Source organism: Chlorocebus sabaeus, chromosome X, assembly GCF_047675955.1.
Source record: "Chlorocebus sabaeus isolate Y175 chromosome X, mChlSab1.0.hap1, whole genome shotgun sequence".
Lineage (NCBI taxonomy): Eukaryota > Metazoa > Chordata > Mammalia > Primates > Cercopithecidae > Chlorocebus > Chlorocebus sabaeus.
In genome coordinates, this window is record NC_132933.1 from 115,068,072 (window position 1) to 115,085,064 (window position 16,993).

Genomic DNA, 16,993 nt, shown 5'->3' on the forward strand with positions numbered 1-16,993 from the left:
GGACACTTATAAACAAGAACTGGATCTCCAGAACCAAGGAGACAAGGCAATTCTAGCTCCTTTCTAGTTGTGTAATTGTGGGAAAATGACTTAACTCTCTGGTCTTGGTTTCCTAATTTGTAAGATGAAGATGTTGAGCTATATGCTCCTAAAGACCCAACCAAGTTATAAGATTCTACACAATAGCCTTAGTTTCTGAAGGTGTTTAGATATGCTCTCATTATCTCTCTCCGTAATATATTTGGGCTCAAACAAGAAAACTCTCATGTAATGAATGCCTAACTGCTGGCCCATTAACCTGACTCTGAAATTACCTCCAGAGAGAGATGACAAATTTGATTGAATTGATACAAACCTATGGCCATAAGGTATGAATCTCTCTCTCTTAAAAATTGCATTCTTTATTAATAAACGCTTACATAGGGCTTACTAGATGCCAAGTACTGTTATAAGTACTTCACAATGACTTAATCCTTACATTGACCCAGTGATGTAGGTACTAATAATATCGGCTCATCCTGTGGATGAGGAAACTGGGACATAGACTGCTTTAAAACCTTGCTCAAGGTCATCAAACTAGGAAGCAGCAGAGTTAAGAATCAAATCCAGTACATTTGGCACGCAAATATGTGCTCTTAATCCGTACACTATGCCAGTTTCTAACAGGATTTTATCATATATTTCTTTTGAACTATTTATTTGCCACTGCTCAAAAAGCCTGCTAGATCTACTAGTAGAAGAGAAGCTCAGTTAAATGCCTATAACCGAAGCCTATTTTACTCAGGCTAGGAATAGACTCTTTAAGGGCAGAGTACAAGTCTGCTTTATCACTGTTCTTATCTATTCTCTGGCACATGAATTATTTGTTGAGTGAATTAGTGGAATTAGATAACGGTCCCAGATACAGTCCTTCTTGCACTGACACTACCACCCTAATAATTTTAATAATAATGTATAATATCTATATACACACATATATATCCATTGTATGGATACATGTAATAACAATAACAATAGTAATAATAATAATGAAGGTATTTAGCTGATAATGACAGTCTTGAGGGATTCTCATTTTATGGGCGGTGGCTCATGTAAGTTTACTGCAAAAAGTCCACAAATTCACATGTGCAACCAAGAACATTTTTTGGAATAAATACGTTTTCATACGTGAATTAACATTTTTGACACTAGAAAGAATAGGAAAGGGTTAGGACACTAGGATTGACTTTTCTGATGGCATATTTTCATTTTTATAGGAAAATCCTGAAATAAAAATGCTTTAAAACCTAAAGGAATAAATCCTAATATTGAAGTGGCAGAAAGTGTGGTAAATATTTTGAGCACAACTCATTAAAAAAAATACAACATATCCAACCACCACTTAATCTAACTATAAAAACTGATTGATCTCTTATATAAAAAGGTATCTATGAACAGAGGGAACTCTCTGGTTCCAAGTTTTCTTTAATAAACTTACCAGAGTGAAGTGCAATCATCCATGCCACCATTTTATGAAAGGTGAGATTCCTGTCCAGTTGTCTTCGAACTCTTGTTGAGCAGCACTTTGGATTAAGGGAGAAAGAATGGAATAGCAATTGTTAACAAGAAAGCTTACTGTATGTCAAACATTTGATACATATTATCTCATTTAATTTTCATGACCACCCTACAAACTGTATCATTATATCTATTTGATAAATGAGGAAACTGAGGCTCAGAGAGATGTAGTCATCTTCCTCAGGTCAAACAGCCAGTATGTGACATGGCTGGCTTAACTAGTATGTTTTCTGTTCTCATACTGGTGACATAAAGTCTCCTCTGGAATCCATCGCTTAACTGTATAAAAATATAAACTTGTACAGAAAACATATCTAGCTACATAGTTTCTAGTTCTGATTAATTTATTCATTAAACAAAGGATGTAGAAATTAATAAAGGACAGGACTGTCTTCACATACCTGATAGTCAAGTGGGGACACAGACAAGTGAACAGTTCTATAACAAGTGAATAGTTTTCAAACAACACTGTTCTAGGACATACACACTATGAGAGGAGAAAGAAGGGTACACCTGCCCGTGTAGGTGAACAACATCACAAGGGAGATCATTGACCAAATACTAATAGCCAAAATAACAGTAGCTAACATTTACCAAGAGCTTTTGCAACTGTTTTACATGCATTGACTAATTTAATTCTTACATTAATCTTTAATGTAATTGATGGAATATTTAATCTTTAATGTAAGAATCAAATTAACTCTTTAATTCTTACATTACAATAATGGTACAAGGGAGGTACCATTATTATTACTACATAACAGATGAGAAAACAAAGGGATAGAGAATTTACCTGGCCTTAGGTCACACAGCTAATAAGTTGCAGAGCTGGGATTTAAACTCAGGCCGTCTGATACTAGAGTTTATATCAACATTCTGATATTTCATATTTTACATGATTTTCTTTGGCATTAAAAATACTATTGTACTCAGTATTTTAGTGTATTTGACAAACCTACATGTTAGAAAATGTGAATTTGAATCTCAATTCATGCCAATGTTCAAAGAAAGAAAAAAAAACTGATTTATGGTTGAATTAGAGCTTTGCTCGCGTGAAAACTGGCCAATGTCTTGCTCTGGTTGCTTTGTTCCATAGTCTAAATGCACTGTCACAGAGATTCAGGGAACTTTAAGAACAACAGGGTGAAGTACCAAAGAAAATTTATATATTTAAAATATTTGATTCTAAATGTTTTATTCAATTTAAATATAGGGGTGTTTAATATTTGGCTTACTTATTTTTAATAAAATACTCTGATTTTGTAGAAAATATAATTGCATAGAAAATTGTGCTTACTCCACCATCTATCTCTCAGTTAGCCATAACTAGGGAGGGCAGGAAGTTTAAACCATGAGGTCAGATTCTTGGAATTACAGAAATAGTAACAAGGAAGACACTGAGGATTCCAGAAAAAGGAAAAATAAAAAAAATTATGCTTTATTGAATTCCTTCTGTGAACTAGGTAGTTTATCCATAATCATTACTCATTTAATGCAACAAGGTAAGTCTTAATGTCCTCATTCTACTGGTAAGAAAACTAAAGCTAAAATTGCACATTGGCTGGGATCCAAGTCTATTTGTCTTATAAAAGGTTAATGCCCTTTTCTCCCAAACCAAATGCAGGAATATAGTTACTATTACTCTAAGTGCCTAAAAGCCTATGATGAGAATTTAAGTGTAAGTATTCTATTCAGAAGGTGATCGTAGAAAACGAGGGTAGAAATGAGACTGGGAAGGAAATTAATGAAGAGTGTATTATCATATCAGCTACCATGATCATATCATATCATTGGGCTCAATCACACCAGGGAATTCTGGGAGACTGTATAGCACTTATCTTACAGGTTTATTTATTTATTTATTTATTTTGTTTGTTTTGTTCTTTGGTTTTTACCCAATGGGTTAAGAAGCTTGGGTGCTCAGCCACCAACTGCCATCCATGATTGGCTGAGGGCTGCTCTGAGGGATGCTCTCAGGACATCAATCCCCTGGGATTTCAGGCTTGCCCCAGGAGAAAGCTAAAAGAAAATCCCCAGGCAGAGAGTGAATGATGCTTGCAAAGGGCAGTTGTCGCATGGATTGCAAGTGCCAATGCTTAGGGAATATGGTGAGGCACCAATGGCATTAGTTACAATTAAATGTTCACCAGTGGAGCTGAGCAATGACTCAGACTCTCAAAACAATGGTTTCCTATTTGAAATAAAAACTTGTACAATAAAATTTTTCAAACTTAATGTTTTTGAAATAAAAATTTACTTATAAAATATATTTTACTGATCTGTTGGTGAAAAGCTGACCATTTTTGTTTTCTTATATAGCCGCCTTGTCTTTTGTGTTCATTTCAAGTGCTGAAAGTTATTTTCTACTTTGTATTCCTTAAAATTTTGAGGAAATGACTTTTTCCTGTTTCCCAATTGCCACGATCCTCTATAGTCTTTCTTTCTTTCTTTCTTTCTTTCTTTCTTTCTTTCTTTCTTTCTTTCTTTCTTTCTTTCTTTCTTTCTTTCTTTCTTTCTTTCTCCTTCTTTCTTTCTTGCTTTCTTTTTTATTCTCCTCAAATTTCAACTTAATTTCCTCTATACTTTCTGAGAGTCCTTGTGATAGACAGAATTCTAGAATGACCCCCAGTGACTTATATAATCTCCTCACCTTGAGTTTGGACCTGTGAAGATGATGAGACATCACTCCACGATTTTGTTACATTGTATGGCAAAAGGGATTTTGCAGAGGTAATGTCCCAAGTTGACTTTAATAGGGAGATTATCTGGGCTGACAAACCCAATCATATGAACTCTTTAAATCTGGGTTTAGAAGTCAGAGACGGAGGAAGTTAGAGATTTGAAGCACTGCTGCTACCTGGAAGGTGGAGGAGGGCATGTGGTAGGGAGTGCAGGAGCATCTAGGATCTGAGTGGCCCCTAGATGATCACCAGCAAGGAAACAGGGACCTTTAGTGCTACATCTGTAATGAACTGAATTCTGCCAACAAGAATGAGCTTGGAAGAGGGTTTTTACTCAGAGTTTCCAGGTGGGAATTCAGCCCAAAAAACACCTTGGTTTCAGTCTTGTAATACTCTGAGCAGAGAACCCAACCACTGGGTGCTGGACTTGTGACCTACAGAACTGTAAACTAATAAACGGGGGTTGTTTTAAGTTATTGTGGTAATTTGTTCCACAATAGATGATTGATACAGTCCTTATAGGAGTGGTGAAACTAGGTTGGAGTCCAAAGAACCAGAGAATGAGAATTAGTAGGGTTGGAGAGCAGTATTGAATTACATTTCAGAGCAAGTTTTGTCTTCAGATATACATGTGTTGGGTCCCAGTCCTCCCACCTAGCCGTGTGACATTGAACAACGTACTCAGTCTCCAGTTTCCTCCCCTGTATAATTATCATAGTTAGTCCCTCAAATCCCTACTGCATATATTCATTGACAGGTATTTAATACATATTTGACATTATTTAGTATCATTATTTAAGTTTTCAGTTAGAACAGCTGCACTCCCCAGCTAGCAGGTAAGCTTCCTGTGTGAAGAACAGTATGTCATGTACTTCAAAAAATATTTTAATCTTTATTTGGCTGGAAAAATGAAGTACATTTTCATTGCCCTGGAACTGGAGATGATTATACTAAACCTAGAGAGACGTATTTTCCCCCATATCTATATTTGTCACACACTGTTCTCTTCTATTTGTTGACAAATCCTTTTGAAATTTTTGTGGAAAATTCGCTGGCTCCTGCGTGCCGAATTTAAAGCAAAAGAATATGGTTTTGTTGTGGAACATACGCTGTCTGCATATTCCTATCCTTATCATCATCATCATCACCATGGATCATAAAAAATGTAAAATAATATATGCTGATGCCCCCTGATAGATTTAACTGTAGATCCTTAGAGAAAAATTAACTGAAAGCCAGAACAGTGGAGAGATGTGATTGGGAAATAATTGTTCATTCAATGATACCCTGTTTCATCTTAACAGGTAATTTTTAAAAAGCTGGTTAATGTAAAACGCATACATTATATTGAAAGGAAAAAGTGAGATTACTAGTCAGTAATGGATCAGTGGAGTGGGTCCAACCATCAGGGCACAAATCCCTAATTTTTCCCACCTACCCTCTTTGGTGTGGTCAGGAATGGCAAACAAATCCAAAAAGAAGCCACAAGTCATGCTGATGCTGAGCTTTTAAGAATATCATCTCCTCACCACTTCCTTAAAAAAGGAGGCGAGACACCCAGTTGGTGGCATAGGAAGGAAGGACTTTACTGTCTGTGACTGCCCATAATTTTTTCTTCCCCATCATCATGCAGATTGCATTTATATGCTTTGAGTTACTTCTAAATTATTGCCAGCCACTTCCCAATTATCCAGGTTGCCATCGTGCCCCATAGCTTCCTTACTAACTTACTTTACTTTCTGCCATTGACTTCTAAAGGGAAGTTTCTCTGTTACTGTCACCTGAAGCCTTGCCCGATTTCAATAAACTACGATTCTAATGCAAGGGAGATTATTGAGTCACTTCAGCAGATTTCTATGCTCTATTGAAACTGAGTAAGAAAAAAATATTTCAAGAAAATAGGAAGTGGAACTAAAAGGAAGTACATATTTTATGGGGTGTAACGCGTTACAGAAACTCAAAAGCTCTATTTTTTGTACACTTGATCTCACCACATGCACCATTAATGTGTCTGATTTAGATATTTATATGCAATTGGGAAAAATTTCAAAATCCAGCTTTGAATCTACAGAACTCAGGCAAATAGTTGACAGTAATATCCACACCTGCTGGCGGTAGAATATGTGATAAATATGAATAACACTACCTTATTTGCATAGCACTGTTTATAATTTGGAAATTCCATGTTTATTCTCTGCCTCTTCTATAACACTTTAAGTTCCTTAAGCTCATGGCCTATCTATACCTTACTCTTTACTCACCACATGTCCCCAGTGCTTAGCTCATAGATGGCACTCAACAAATATTTATTGACTGACAACTCACTAATTGACAGATTTAAACAATTTAATATACTTTTAGACCAGCATATGCCTTCTTAAATTTATGTTAGTTGACCTGTTTTTCAACTAAAAGAAAAAACACTATGAGACAGAAAGCCCAAGAGACTAGTGCTAGACCACATGATTAGAGATAGAGGCACACTGAGTGCTTCTGACTTCCAGACTATATAAGGTAACAGATAAAACCTCACCCTCTCACCTTCCTGTTTCTTTCTGATCTTAAGACTAGGACTGCCATCCAGATAGAAATTAGTTTCTGCACGGCAAGTTGGGGGTTATTAAGGCTTCCTCAGAGATTTTTGTATGCTGAGTTTCACCCTTTCTCCATTTTTCTCAACAAAGCAGTCTGAGAGCTTTTACCCCTACCTTTCCTGGAATGGTGCGGTGGGCAACCCTGGGGCTTTCTTTCTCTAGGTAACCAGAAAGATTACAAAGCAAAGTTTTGATGATTGAGACCTCTAGAAACTGAATGCAAGTTTGTGACTATTTTGCTTATATCGTGTCCTACTATCAAGTCCTTGTATTTATAACATCCTTGTCATTTCTAGTCTAGGTTACTTGGCATGCTCAAACACTCATATATATAATGGCTGTCTAAGATCATAATACTGCAACAGCACAATTTCAAGAAGTTTCAGCAGCAAGATTTAAAGTGAATGGTCTCTGGGGACACAATGACCTTGGTTTGAATGCCAACACTTCCATTTAATTTTGTTCTCACTTTACTGGTTTGATGTGCAGATTTCATGAGGTGAATTCCATTGAGCTTCAATGAGCGGCAGCTGTATTATTTCCAACATTAGTCACAGCACACTCACTCATTTTAATCCCAATCAGAGAAGAAGTTTTATTTGAAAAGTTCACATTTCAGGTTAGGAATTCCAGAAGAAAGTACATGCTTGATCTATAAAAGAATGTTGCTTGCTGATAGTTTTGAAACATGTTCTTTTTATATAAAGATCTATCTAGCTATACAGCCAAGTGCCTCTGCAATTTGAAGGGCAGTCTCATTTCATCCCTGTCTTTAGAGACTCTCCTGCAGATCTTCCCTCCTGGGTCACAGGAGGCATAAAAACTGGCATTACAACATGTGCTGCTCATGGGACATGGTGCTCAACAGCAGTGCAATTTGGACTTGTGGAGTAACCAAGATTTCTTAACAGGCCATCTTGGTGAGAAGTTGCCTGTTTCTCAGGCTTTACTTCCTCTAAATAGAAACTATTCTAATGGGGGTAGGGAGAATAAAAATGAATTGTGTCTCCTTAGAAACAAGGAACTCGCCAGGCAGGTGACTCATGCCTGTAATCCCCACATGTATGGAAGTCAAGGAGGGAGGATCACTTGAACCCAGGAGTTCCAGGCTGCAGTGAGCTGTGATTGTACCACTGCACTCTAGCCTGGGTGATAGAGAACCCAACTCAAAAATAAGCTATAGTACATGGGCTTCATGTAGCAAATGTTCACTGGGCAAGTACGATATATTAAAAATTATACTTTACAATAGGTGGTTCATTAATAAAACTTTCAATTGAGTGTAATTTTACCTCTGTGATTTCTTAAATTTAGAAGATTTTTTGGAAATCCTTGTAATCAATGTCTAATACCAAGTACTGTTGTTAGTTTTTGGTTTTGGTTAGCTGTCAGTTTGCAAGACAACATTGTGTGGCATAGAATTTATGGCTTAAGGAAAGGAACCTCATCAAGAATTTTTCAGAGAAAGGTATCACGACTCTTTCTGGAACATCTTAAATTGATTCTCAACAATTCTTTTTTTTTCCTGAGGGAGTGAAGGTGTTACAGTTATTTCTGCCAATTTTTACTTTAGATTTGTGAGAGCCCAATTTTTGGCAGTTGGTTTAAGATGAAATGGTATTTTGTAAATAGTTAAATCATAAAATAAAAGTTAAATTGTAGCCTCTAGTCGTGTATTAGTAAATTAAATGTTATATGTTCTCAAAGAAAAAACAATTCTCTGGATCGCCATGAATTTAGTATAACTAGGAAAAATGAGGCAGAGTTCAAGGGAAGTTATGCTTGTTATTACAGTTTAGTTCACTGCCTCCTTCAAATATTCTGTAATTGCCAAATTAAACATGAACTCCTCAACTATACATATGTAGTTCTAGTTTACCAGCAAAATCCTACCTCTTTTCTCCAGGCTTATGTCAGGCATCTGCCCTGTACAATCCCTACATTTCCACAAAAGTAGTTTACTTTCTGCTCTCCTCCATAAATGATCTCTACTTAATAAGTATTTTTGTTTCAAAAAGCTTGCTATACCTTTTATTAAAAAAAAAAAAAACTCAGAAGCTACTAGTCATTAATGAACCATGGAATTGGTCCCACCAGGACACCAATCCCTACTTTTTCCCAGCTGCCCTCTTTGGTGTGATCACAAGTGGCAAAAAAAATAGTTATAATAATAATACAAAGAGAAGCCAAGGCTGTGCCAATTCTTGGCCTTCAAGAATACGATTTCCTCACTATTTCCTATGCTTCTGTCCATGTCATCTTCTCCACATAGAATGCCTTTCTCTCTCATTTACACCTCTTAGAAGCTTACTAATTTTTATATGCTCATCTCCAATGTCACCTTCTCTAAAATGTCCTTCTTCATTCCCTGGCCCACCTGACACAACTTCTCTCTTGCTTCCCCATAGTATTTTATTTGTAAAGCTTTGTGGGACCCATCATATTTTGCTTTGTGTAATATTTATTTGAGTACACTTGTAGATTTTAAGTTCCTTGTTTGTCATCTTTGTATAATAATACTAATAAAAATTTGTATACCATTTTATGGGTTACAGAAATTCTTCCTACTTATTTTTCCCCCTTCTAGCACAGTACATTCAGTGGCTTACTAAATTGTTGAAGTAAGAGTCAAAGGAATTGTGGACATTTAGAAAGCTCTATACTCCACAGTTTCATGAAGCCAACACTTCTTGGTCACATTCATTGTAGTGTGACTCTGTCCATTGACTCCATCTCCTTGGGATATTATCCACAGAAGATATTTCCTCTGACTTAAATTTTTTTGAATGACACTGAAAGATTAACTCCCAAATATCACGTTAACTTCCTAAAGCTCTGTACATATGCATATCTATCATATATATATGTGTGTGTGTAGATGTGTACATGTGTGCTACTTCATTGCTATTGTTGAGGTATAGGTGGTTTTGTGTGTTTTTTCAAAATTTGTTTTCCAAATAGTTGTCTTAGGGAGCTCCATCCACAAATAGTACAGAAATATACTAGATAATGGCTTGGCTCATGAATATTCTACAGAAGCTGGAATCCTCACAAACCATTCATTTGTTTTTACCTTAAAAAGGGCATTTTGCTTGATGGCCTTTGAAAATTAGAGGAACTTAGTAAAACATTTTCTCTTACCGCACTGGAACCCCTGAGGAAGGACAGCAGATTTCGACAGACCGGCAAGAGAATCAGCATGCAGTTGAAATTCAGGCAGGCTGCAGGGGCCCTGGCCAGTGCCAGTGCTGACTAGAAGAGGCAGGAAAGGGAGCAGAGTGACTTTTTTGAGCACAGAATGTGCCCTGTCCCCAATTCCCCAAGGTTCTCACCATGAGGCCACACACCAGAGACACCAAGTGATCTGGACAGGAAGGTCCTTCAGAGCCAATGGTTTTCCTTTAGGGCTAGCTAGGACCATTTGTTTTCATCTGAAATTGACCTTTTGCCCTAATTCAACATTTTATTATCAAAATGTTCAAACATAAAGAGAAGTTGAAAGAAATGTACAATAAATACCTGTTTATTTATCTCCCAGATTATACCTTTTATGCTTGCTTTATCACATATCTATCTATCCATTCCTGTATCCATCCATCAATTCATCTAATTTTTGATGCATTTCAAAGTAAGTTAGAGACATCAGTTCACTTTCCCCTTAACACTTAAGGTGCATATCATTAACTAGAGTTAAGTATCAAGACTTTTAAAGATTTTAAATATTTTCTTAGTACTTAGATTGATCTTAACAGTATCTTAAACTGGTATGGTATAATGCTTTAGCAGTATAATTATTATCTTTGTAATGTCTAAAGAAGTTGCATATTTTGGAGGGAGAAAGCATCAATGTAAATAAGCTAACAACAATTATAATAATCTAGCATAATTACATGCTAAAATTATTTTTATATGATTTATAATATATATAATAATTAATATTAAGCAATTAATTAATAGTTTCAGCATGATGTAACAAATGTTTTCTAGAGGCAAGAGGCCTGACAGTTCAAGGAAACTCAGAATACTAAAGGACCCAAGGAAACTGAAGGGCCTTCACTCTACTGGCCTGTCAACAGATGTGGCCCTTGAGCAAGTTCCTCGAGTCTCCATATGTAAAGAAAGGTTGATTTTCTGAAGATCATTTCATAACATGTGATTAGGAGCAGAGCTCTTCATGCAAAAACGTAGTAGGAATTACATAACTTAGAAAATATGGAAAGTCCCACTTGTCCCACATGTGTCACTCCTGGATGGATTGCTCCAACCTGGCCTTCCATTTCAGAGTTAGTATTAGATTTCTCCTTTAAGCTAAACAATGGCACATGGTTCTTGGTTGGGGAGGGATGCCACTGGGCCCCTCTGCCCCACTTTTGTTGGTCTCAGACTGGAAGGCTTTAAGTGATTCTTGCCTAGGAAGTTGCAAAGGAGGGAGTGAGGCTGATGGTACTGTTGGTTGGTCAGAATATTTATTTAAAATGCTAACAGGAAGATGAACAAGAATGTCTGATGAGAAATGTGAACCAGCCAATATTGCATGGGATGGAATTTATACTTACCCCAAGAAGTTTTCTTGTGTAAAAGAACTTAACTGGAACATCATAAACCCGGTAATACCAGACAAAGAGGAAGACGTTCAACCCCAGCCAAACCAGCTGCACAAGCAGAAAAAAATTGCATGAAGTTTTCGCATTTCAACAGTAGATTCCACACAAGACTGGAGCCAGATAAGGGTCAGGACTTCCCCAAGTGCAACTTTGACAAAGGTAGTAACAAAGCTGGATGTAACCAGCTTAGAGCCAGCTGTTTCCTCAATGGTGTCACTACACTTGTCTATAATCAAAATCTCCCCACCCTGTGTTATTCTCCATTATTGTTTTATGATTTGGCCGGTATACCAAATTACCAGTCTTACATTCCCCCTCCCTTTTTTTCCTCCTCTGTTTTGCTTAACCTTAGATAGGTAGCTGATAGCAGGCCACTCTACTTAAAATAAGAAAAGAAGGGAACGTATTACTATTGCTTTCCCTCCACCAGTATGACACTGCGTTCTGTTCTCACAGGTGCTAATCACCTCCCTCTACCACACAATAATCCAGTTAGTGAATTCTCATCAGCTAAAATGCCAAGCCTTGCATTTTCCTTGATTAGTTTTACTTAATGCTTCAAGGAGAGAATAATGAGCATAGTGAGGGGCATGGGATTTACATGGGATTTACAAACAAAAACAGCTTTCTAGATCATGACAGTTCATTTTATCCTAAGCACTGATTGGATCAAGTGGTGACCCTATCCAATTCTCTATCTTCAGCTCCATAGTGATCTTTTCTCAACTATGCTTTGAAGCTATTAAATGCCATAGACACTTGATAATATTCTCTCTTTACAAAGAAAAAGGTGCTAAAGCAACTTTCCAATTTCCTGATCTTGTCATTCTTTCTTTACTCTGACTTTCCAAGCTGTGTTTTCACTTTCAAGTGCATGAGTATATAATTTAGAAGGAGATCATTTCCTGGAAAAATTGCGGTGAGAGCTAAAAGTATAATTTGAACTTACTTTCTATAGAAATTATTTGCTCTTAAAAATGGTGATAAGAAGTTAAGTTTACAGCTTCGAATGCTCAGAAGAATTATCTATTGCAGTAAAATGTTGGTTTGGCATAAAAAAATTTTATAACAAAATATTTGTTGTTTTATTTTATTTTTGCCACTAATTTCTTTCCATATTTAAAATTCAAAGACTCATTGTTTTTCACGATAAATTTTTACAAAAGTTCCATTCTTATTCCATTCATAATTGTTCTTTTTAACATCTGTGTAATGCTTCTATTGGTTATTTAGAAAGGCTATTTAAAAATCACATTTCTGGGCCAGGGGCAGTGGCTCATGCCTGTAATCCCAGCACTTTGGGAGGCCGAGGCGGGCAGATCACGAGGTCAGGAGATCGAGACCATCCTGGCTAACACAGTGAAACCCCGTCTCTACCAAAAATACAAAAAACTTAGCCGGGGGTGGTGGCGGGCACCTGTAGTCCCAGCTACTCGGGAGGCTGAGGCAGGAGAATGGCGTGAACCCGGGAGGCAGAGCTTGCAGTGAGCCGAGATTGCACCACTGCACTCCAGCCTGGGTGACAGAGCGAGACTCAGTCTCAAAAAAAAAAAAAAAAAAAAAAATCACATTTCTATCTACCCAGTTTGTCCGTTATTGCTTTGCCGATAACACCATTTTAGGAGAATAGTTGATTTTCTTCATTTTAAAAAGTACAGAAATCATTGCATCCATTTGTAAATTAGCTATATCCTTACTTACATAAATTGTTTCTCAAGATATATTATATTGATTTATATATATACAATTATATATAAATATACATACTACATATTTATGAATCTAGACTTATTTCAATTCTGTTCTTTTGAATTTTTATAAATCTTGTAAATAACTCAAGTTTACATCTCTGAGAAAAGAAGTTACCTGTTTTTTAAAAAAAGTTTGAGAGATTTTATTATATTTAGTGTAATTACTGAAATAAAGGCCAACTTCCCATACATAAGTCAATCTTATATTTTTAATTTAGAAAATGGTATAAAATTTCAATCTGTCATTTTAAAGGTAGTATAAACACATAGATACTGTGCGTCTCGGTAAACATTACAAAACAACTCAGAATCAGAAATCATTAGCATGAATATTTTCTACTCCTGCGAAATGCCGGCTAAGTTAGGCCTCCTAGGAATTCAGAAGTAAGCTAGAAGTGAGCCCACAGATATGTTCTTTCCATTAAGGAATTTGGAAGAATGGACTCAGTCTGTTTACAGATAGATATATGTTCACATAGTAAATCAGTTTCAACACAATTTCTCAAATGAACAAAAAAGCTTTGGTCTATTTTAGTTCCGAGATAACCCGAAGAAGTCAGAAAATTTATAACTTATCTCTTGTTGGTACTTACAATGACAAAAATGGAGAGCCCCTCATTCACAGCCCAGTTCCCCATGGTGGCAGATGTTGAATGTGTTGTGTTTGCCTTTCTTCTATACTACGCTTCTTCTTCCAATGAGGAAATGAAAACAGCAGCCCTGGGGCAATCGGTTTCCTTTTCTTTTATCAGAAATTGGCTAATAATCATTGGTCAACTGAAAAGCTTGCATCCATAACAAACTTAAATCTTTAAACCTCAACAACTACAAAAAAAAAAGGGTCTATAATGATCCAGTCACAATTAAACATAGTGGAAAATGAAACCAATTTCTACAACTAAGAGATAAATAACTGCATTTTAAGGGATGTATTTTACACAGTGAAATAACTTTTTAACTAATCAGCTATTTGCTCGCAATTTTTAAGTCACTCAAGTAAACATGACTTGGTGCTGGGTAAAACATGAAACAGGTGTGATTTTGAAAGGCTGGAACAGCATTTATAGCCTTGTTGAGAAAAGTAGTAACAATTGTAATGGTTGATATTTACAAGACGCTTACTATGTGCCGAGTTTATGTGCTATATATGTCTCTATATATGTGTGTGTGTATGTTCATATATAGACATTATATATATATATATTTATATATATAATTTGAAACATACATATATAAATACAGATGTTTTGGCCAATGGTGAACCACATGTATGACAGTGGTCCCATAAGATTATAAAGGTGTTGGCCAGGCACAGTGGCTCACGCCTGTAATCCCAGCACTTTGAGAGGCTGAGGGGGACGGATCACTTGAGGTCAGGAGTTTGGGACCAACCTGGCCAACATGGTGAAACCCCATCTCTACTAAAAATACAAAAATTAGCTGGGCATGGTGGCGGGTGCCTGTAGTCCCAGCTACTCAGGAGGCTAAGGGAGGAGAATCACTTGAACCTGAGAGTCGTTGCAGTGAGCCAAGATTGCGTCATTGCACTCCAGCCTGGGCGACAGAGCGAGACTCCATCTCTCTCTCTATCTATCTATCTATCTATCTATCTATCTATCTATCTATGTGCGTATATATATATTTGTGTGTGTGTGTGCTGAAAAATTCCTACTGTCTAGTGACATTGTAGCATAACACATTACTCATGTGTTTGTGGCAATAATGCTGGTGTAAACAAACCTACTGAGCTGCCAGTTGTAACAAGTATAGCACATACAATTATGTACATTACATAGTACTTGATAGTAAAAATAGATGACCATGTTATTGGTTCATTTATTTTCTAGACTATACTTTCAATCATTATTTTAGAGTATACTCCTACTTATAAAAGAAAAAGTTAACTTTAAAAGAATCTCAGGCAGGTCCTTCAGAAGGTGTTCCAGAAGAATGCATTGCTGTCATAGATGACAGCTCCATGCATGTTAGTGTCCTTGAAGACTGTCCAGTGGGACAAGATGTGGAGGTGGAAGACAGTGATATTAATGATCCTGACTTTGTGTGGGCCTAGGCTAATGTGTATGTTTGTGTCTTAGCTTTTAACAAAAATGTTTTAGAGGTAAAAAATAAAAATAAAAATTTTAAAAACAGAATAAAGCTTCTAGAATATGGATATTAAAAACAATTTTGTACAGTTGTAAATTTTTTTGTTTTAAGCTTAGGGTTATTACAAAAGAGTCAAGAAATTAAAAAAGCAAAAGTTTATGAACTAAAAAGTTACAGTAAGCTAAATTTATTTCATTATTGAAAAAACAAAACGTTTTCTATATTTAGTGTAGCCTAAGTGTAAAGTGTTTATAAAATCTATAGGAGTGTACAAAAATGTTCTAGGCCTTCCTGTCCATTCACCACTCACTCACTGACTCACCCAGAGTAACTTTTAGTTCTCCAAGCTCTACTTATGGTAAGTGCCTTATACAGGTGTACCATTTTTAATCTTTTATACTTTATTTTTATTGTTTATTTTCTATGGTTAACTGTGGTTAGATACACAAATACTGACCATCATGTTAGAATTGCCTACAGTATTGAGTACAATAACAAACTGTAAGCTTTGTAGCCTAGCAACATGTCGCCTATACCATGTAGCCTAGGTATATAGTAGACTGTACCATTTAGGTTTGTGTAAGTAAACTCTATGATTTTCACAAAACAACAAAATCACCTAAGGATACATTTCTCAGAACAAATCCCCCATAGTTAAGTGATATGACTGCATATACGTGTGTATTACACATACAGACACACATGTAAACACACACATCAATTCATTTGATCCTCACAACTCAACCACTGTAAAGCAGATTCTATTATTGTGATTATATTCACAGATAAGGAGACTGAGTTCCAGAGCAGTTCAGTTACTTGGTTAAGTTCACATGACTAGAAAATAATAGAGTTGGGATTTGAAACCCAAGAAATTTGGTTATACTTCTGACCAAGATACTAGAAAAAAAAGCCTTGCTATGCCTACACTAAAAACCCTACACTAAGTCACTCCACATACAACTATAGGAAATGAAAACATAACAAAATATAAGAAATATACCAAAATGTTTAGATGGCGATCATGTTTCCAGGCAAACATGACATCCTATATGCTAAGTGAGTAAACAGGGTCAGCACAAAGATATGTCAGATATGATAGATGCCAAAAGCTAAATGTAGCATCATTTCCCTTGTTGCTACCCACTCTTCAAGACATGAAAGAGACAGGAGGGTAGGATAGTAACCCCATTGTGAGATCAATATTGACTAACTGCAGAAGGGTGGTTGTACAGCAGTTAAAGCTACATGGAAGTAAAAAAAAAAAAAAAAGAAATGGGAGGAGTGAAAGGGAACAAAAGAAGGAAAAAAAGACGTACTCTTTTGATTGTTGACTATGAACTACTTGGGAAGCTTCTGTAATTATGATAATTAGCAAAGTAGTAGTGTTTTTCACTTCTTAATATTCAAGGAAAGGTACTTTTTAGAATTGCTATGGCTCTTAGAGCATGTGTAACCCACATAAAGAGAAGTTGGTCTCATGGTTCTGTTCTACACACAGATGAATTCAAAGAAACACACTTAGACAATCAAAACATGTGTCAATTATTTGCTTCTTGCTCTCAGGTCTGTTCCCCACTTTCCTTGCTCTACTGTATTTCATACATAGAGAATTGTATTGCCAGCCTCCTTGGCCCTCTGGCTTCTAGTATGTTTAGCTGAATTGGAGAATGGAGAGCAGGAGATAAGCCATAGTGTTT

At 36.3% G+C, this 16,993-nt stretch overlaps 1 protein-coding gene across 1 annotated transcript in view; it reads right to left on the bottom strand.

Annotated features, from left to right (window-relative positions):
* CYBB (cytochrome b-245 beta chain) overlaps nucleotides 1-13,902 on the bottom strand; it is a 33,727-nt gene extending 19,825 nt beyond the window's left edge. Inside the window, exons 1-4 of the mRNA XM_008019599.3 lie at nucleotides 13,781-13,902; nucleotides 11,389-11,484; nucleotides 9,974-10,084; nucleotides 1,478-1,562 (exon numbers count right to left, since the gene is read on the bottom strand). Of these exons, the coding sequence (XP_008017790.1) occupies nucleotides 1,478-1,562; nucleotides 9,974-10,084; nucleotides 11,389-11,484; nucleotides 13,781-13,825 (337 nt within the window). The 5' untranslated portion in view covers nucleotides 13,826-13,902. The remainder of the gene's footprint in view (nucleotides 1-1,477; nucleotides 1,563-9,973; nucleotides 10,085-11,388; nucleotides 11,485-13,780) is intronic.
* Nucleotides 13,903-16,993: the final 3,091 nt, after the last annotated feature.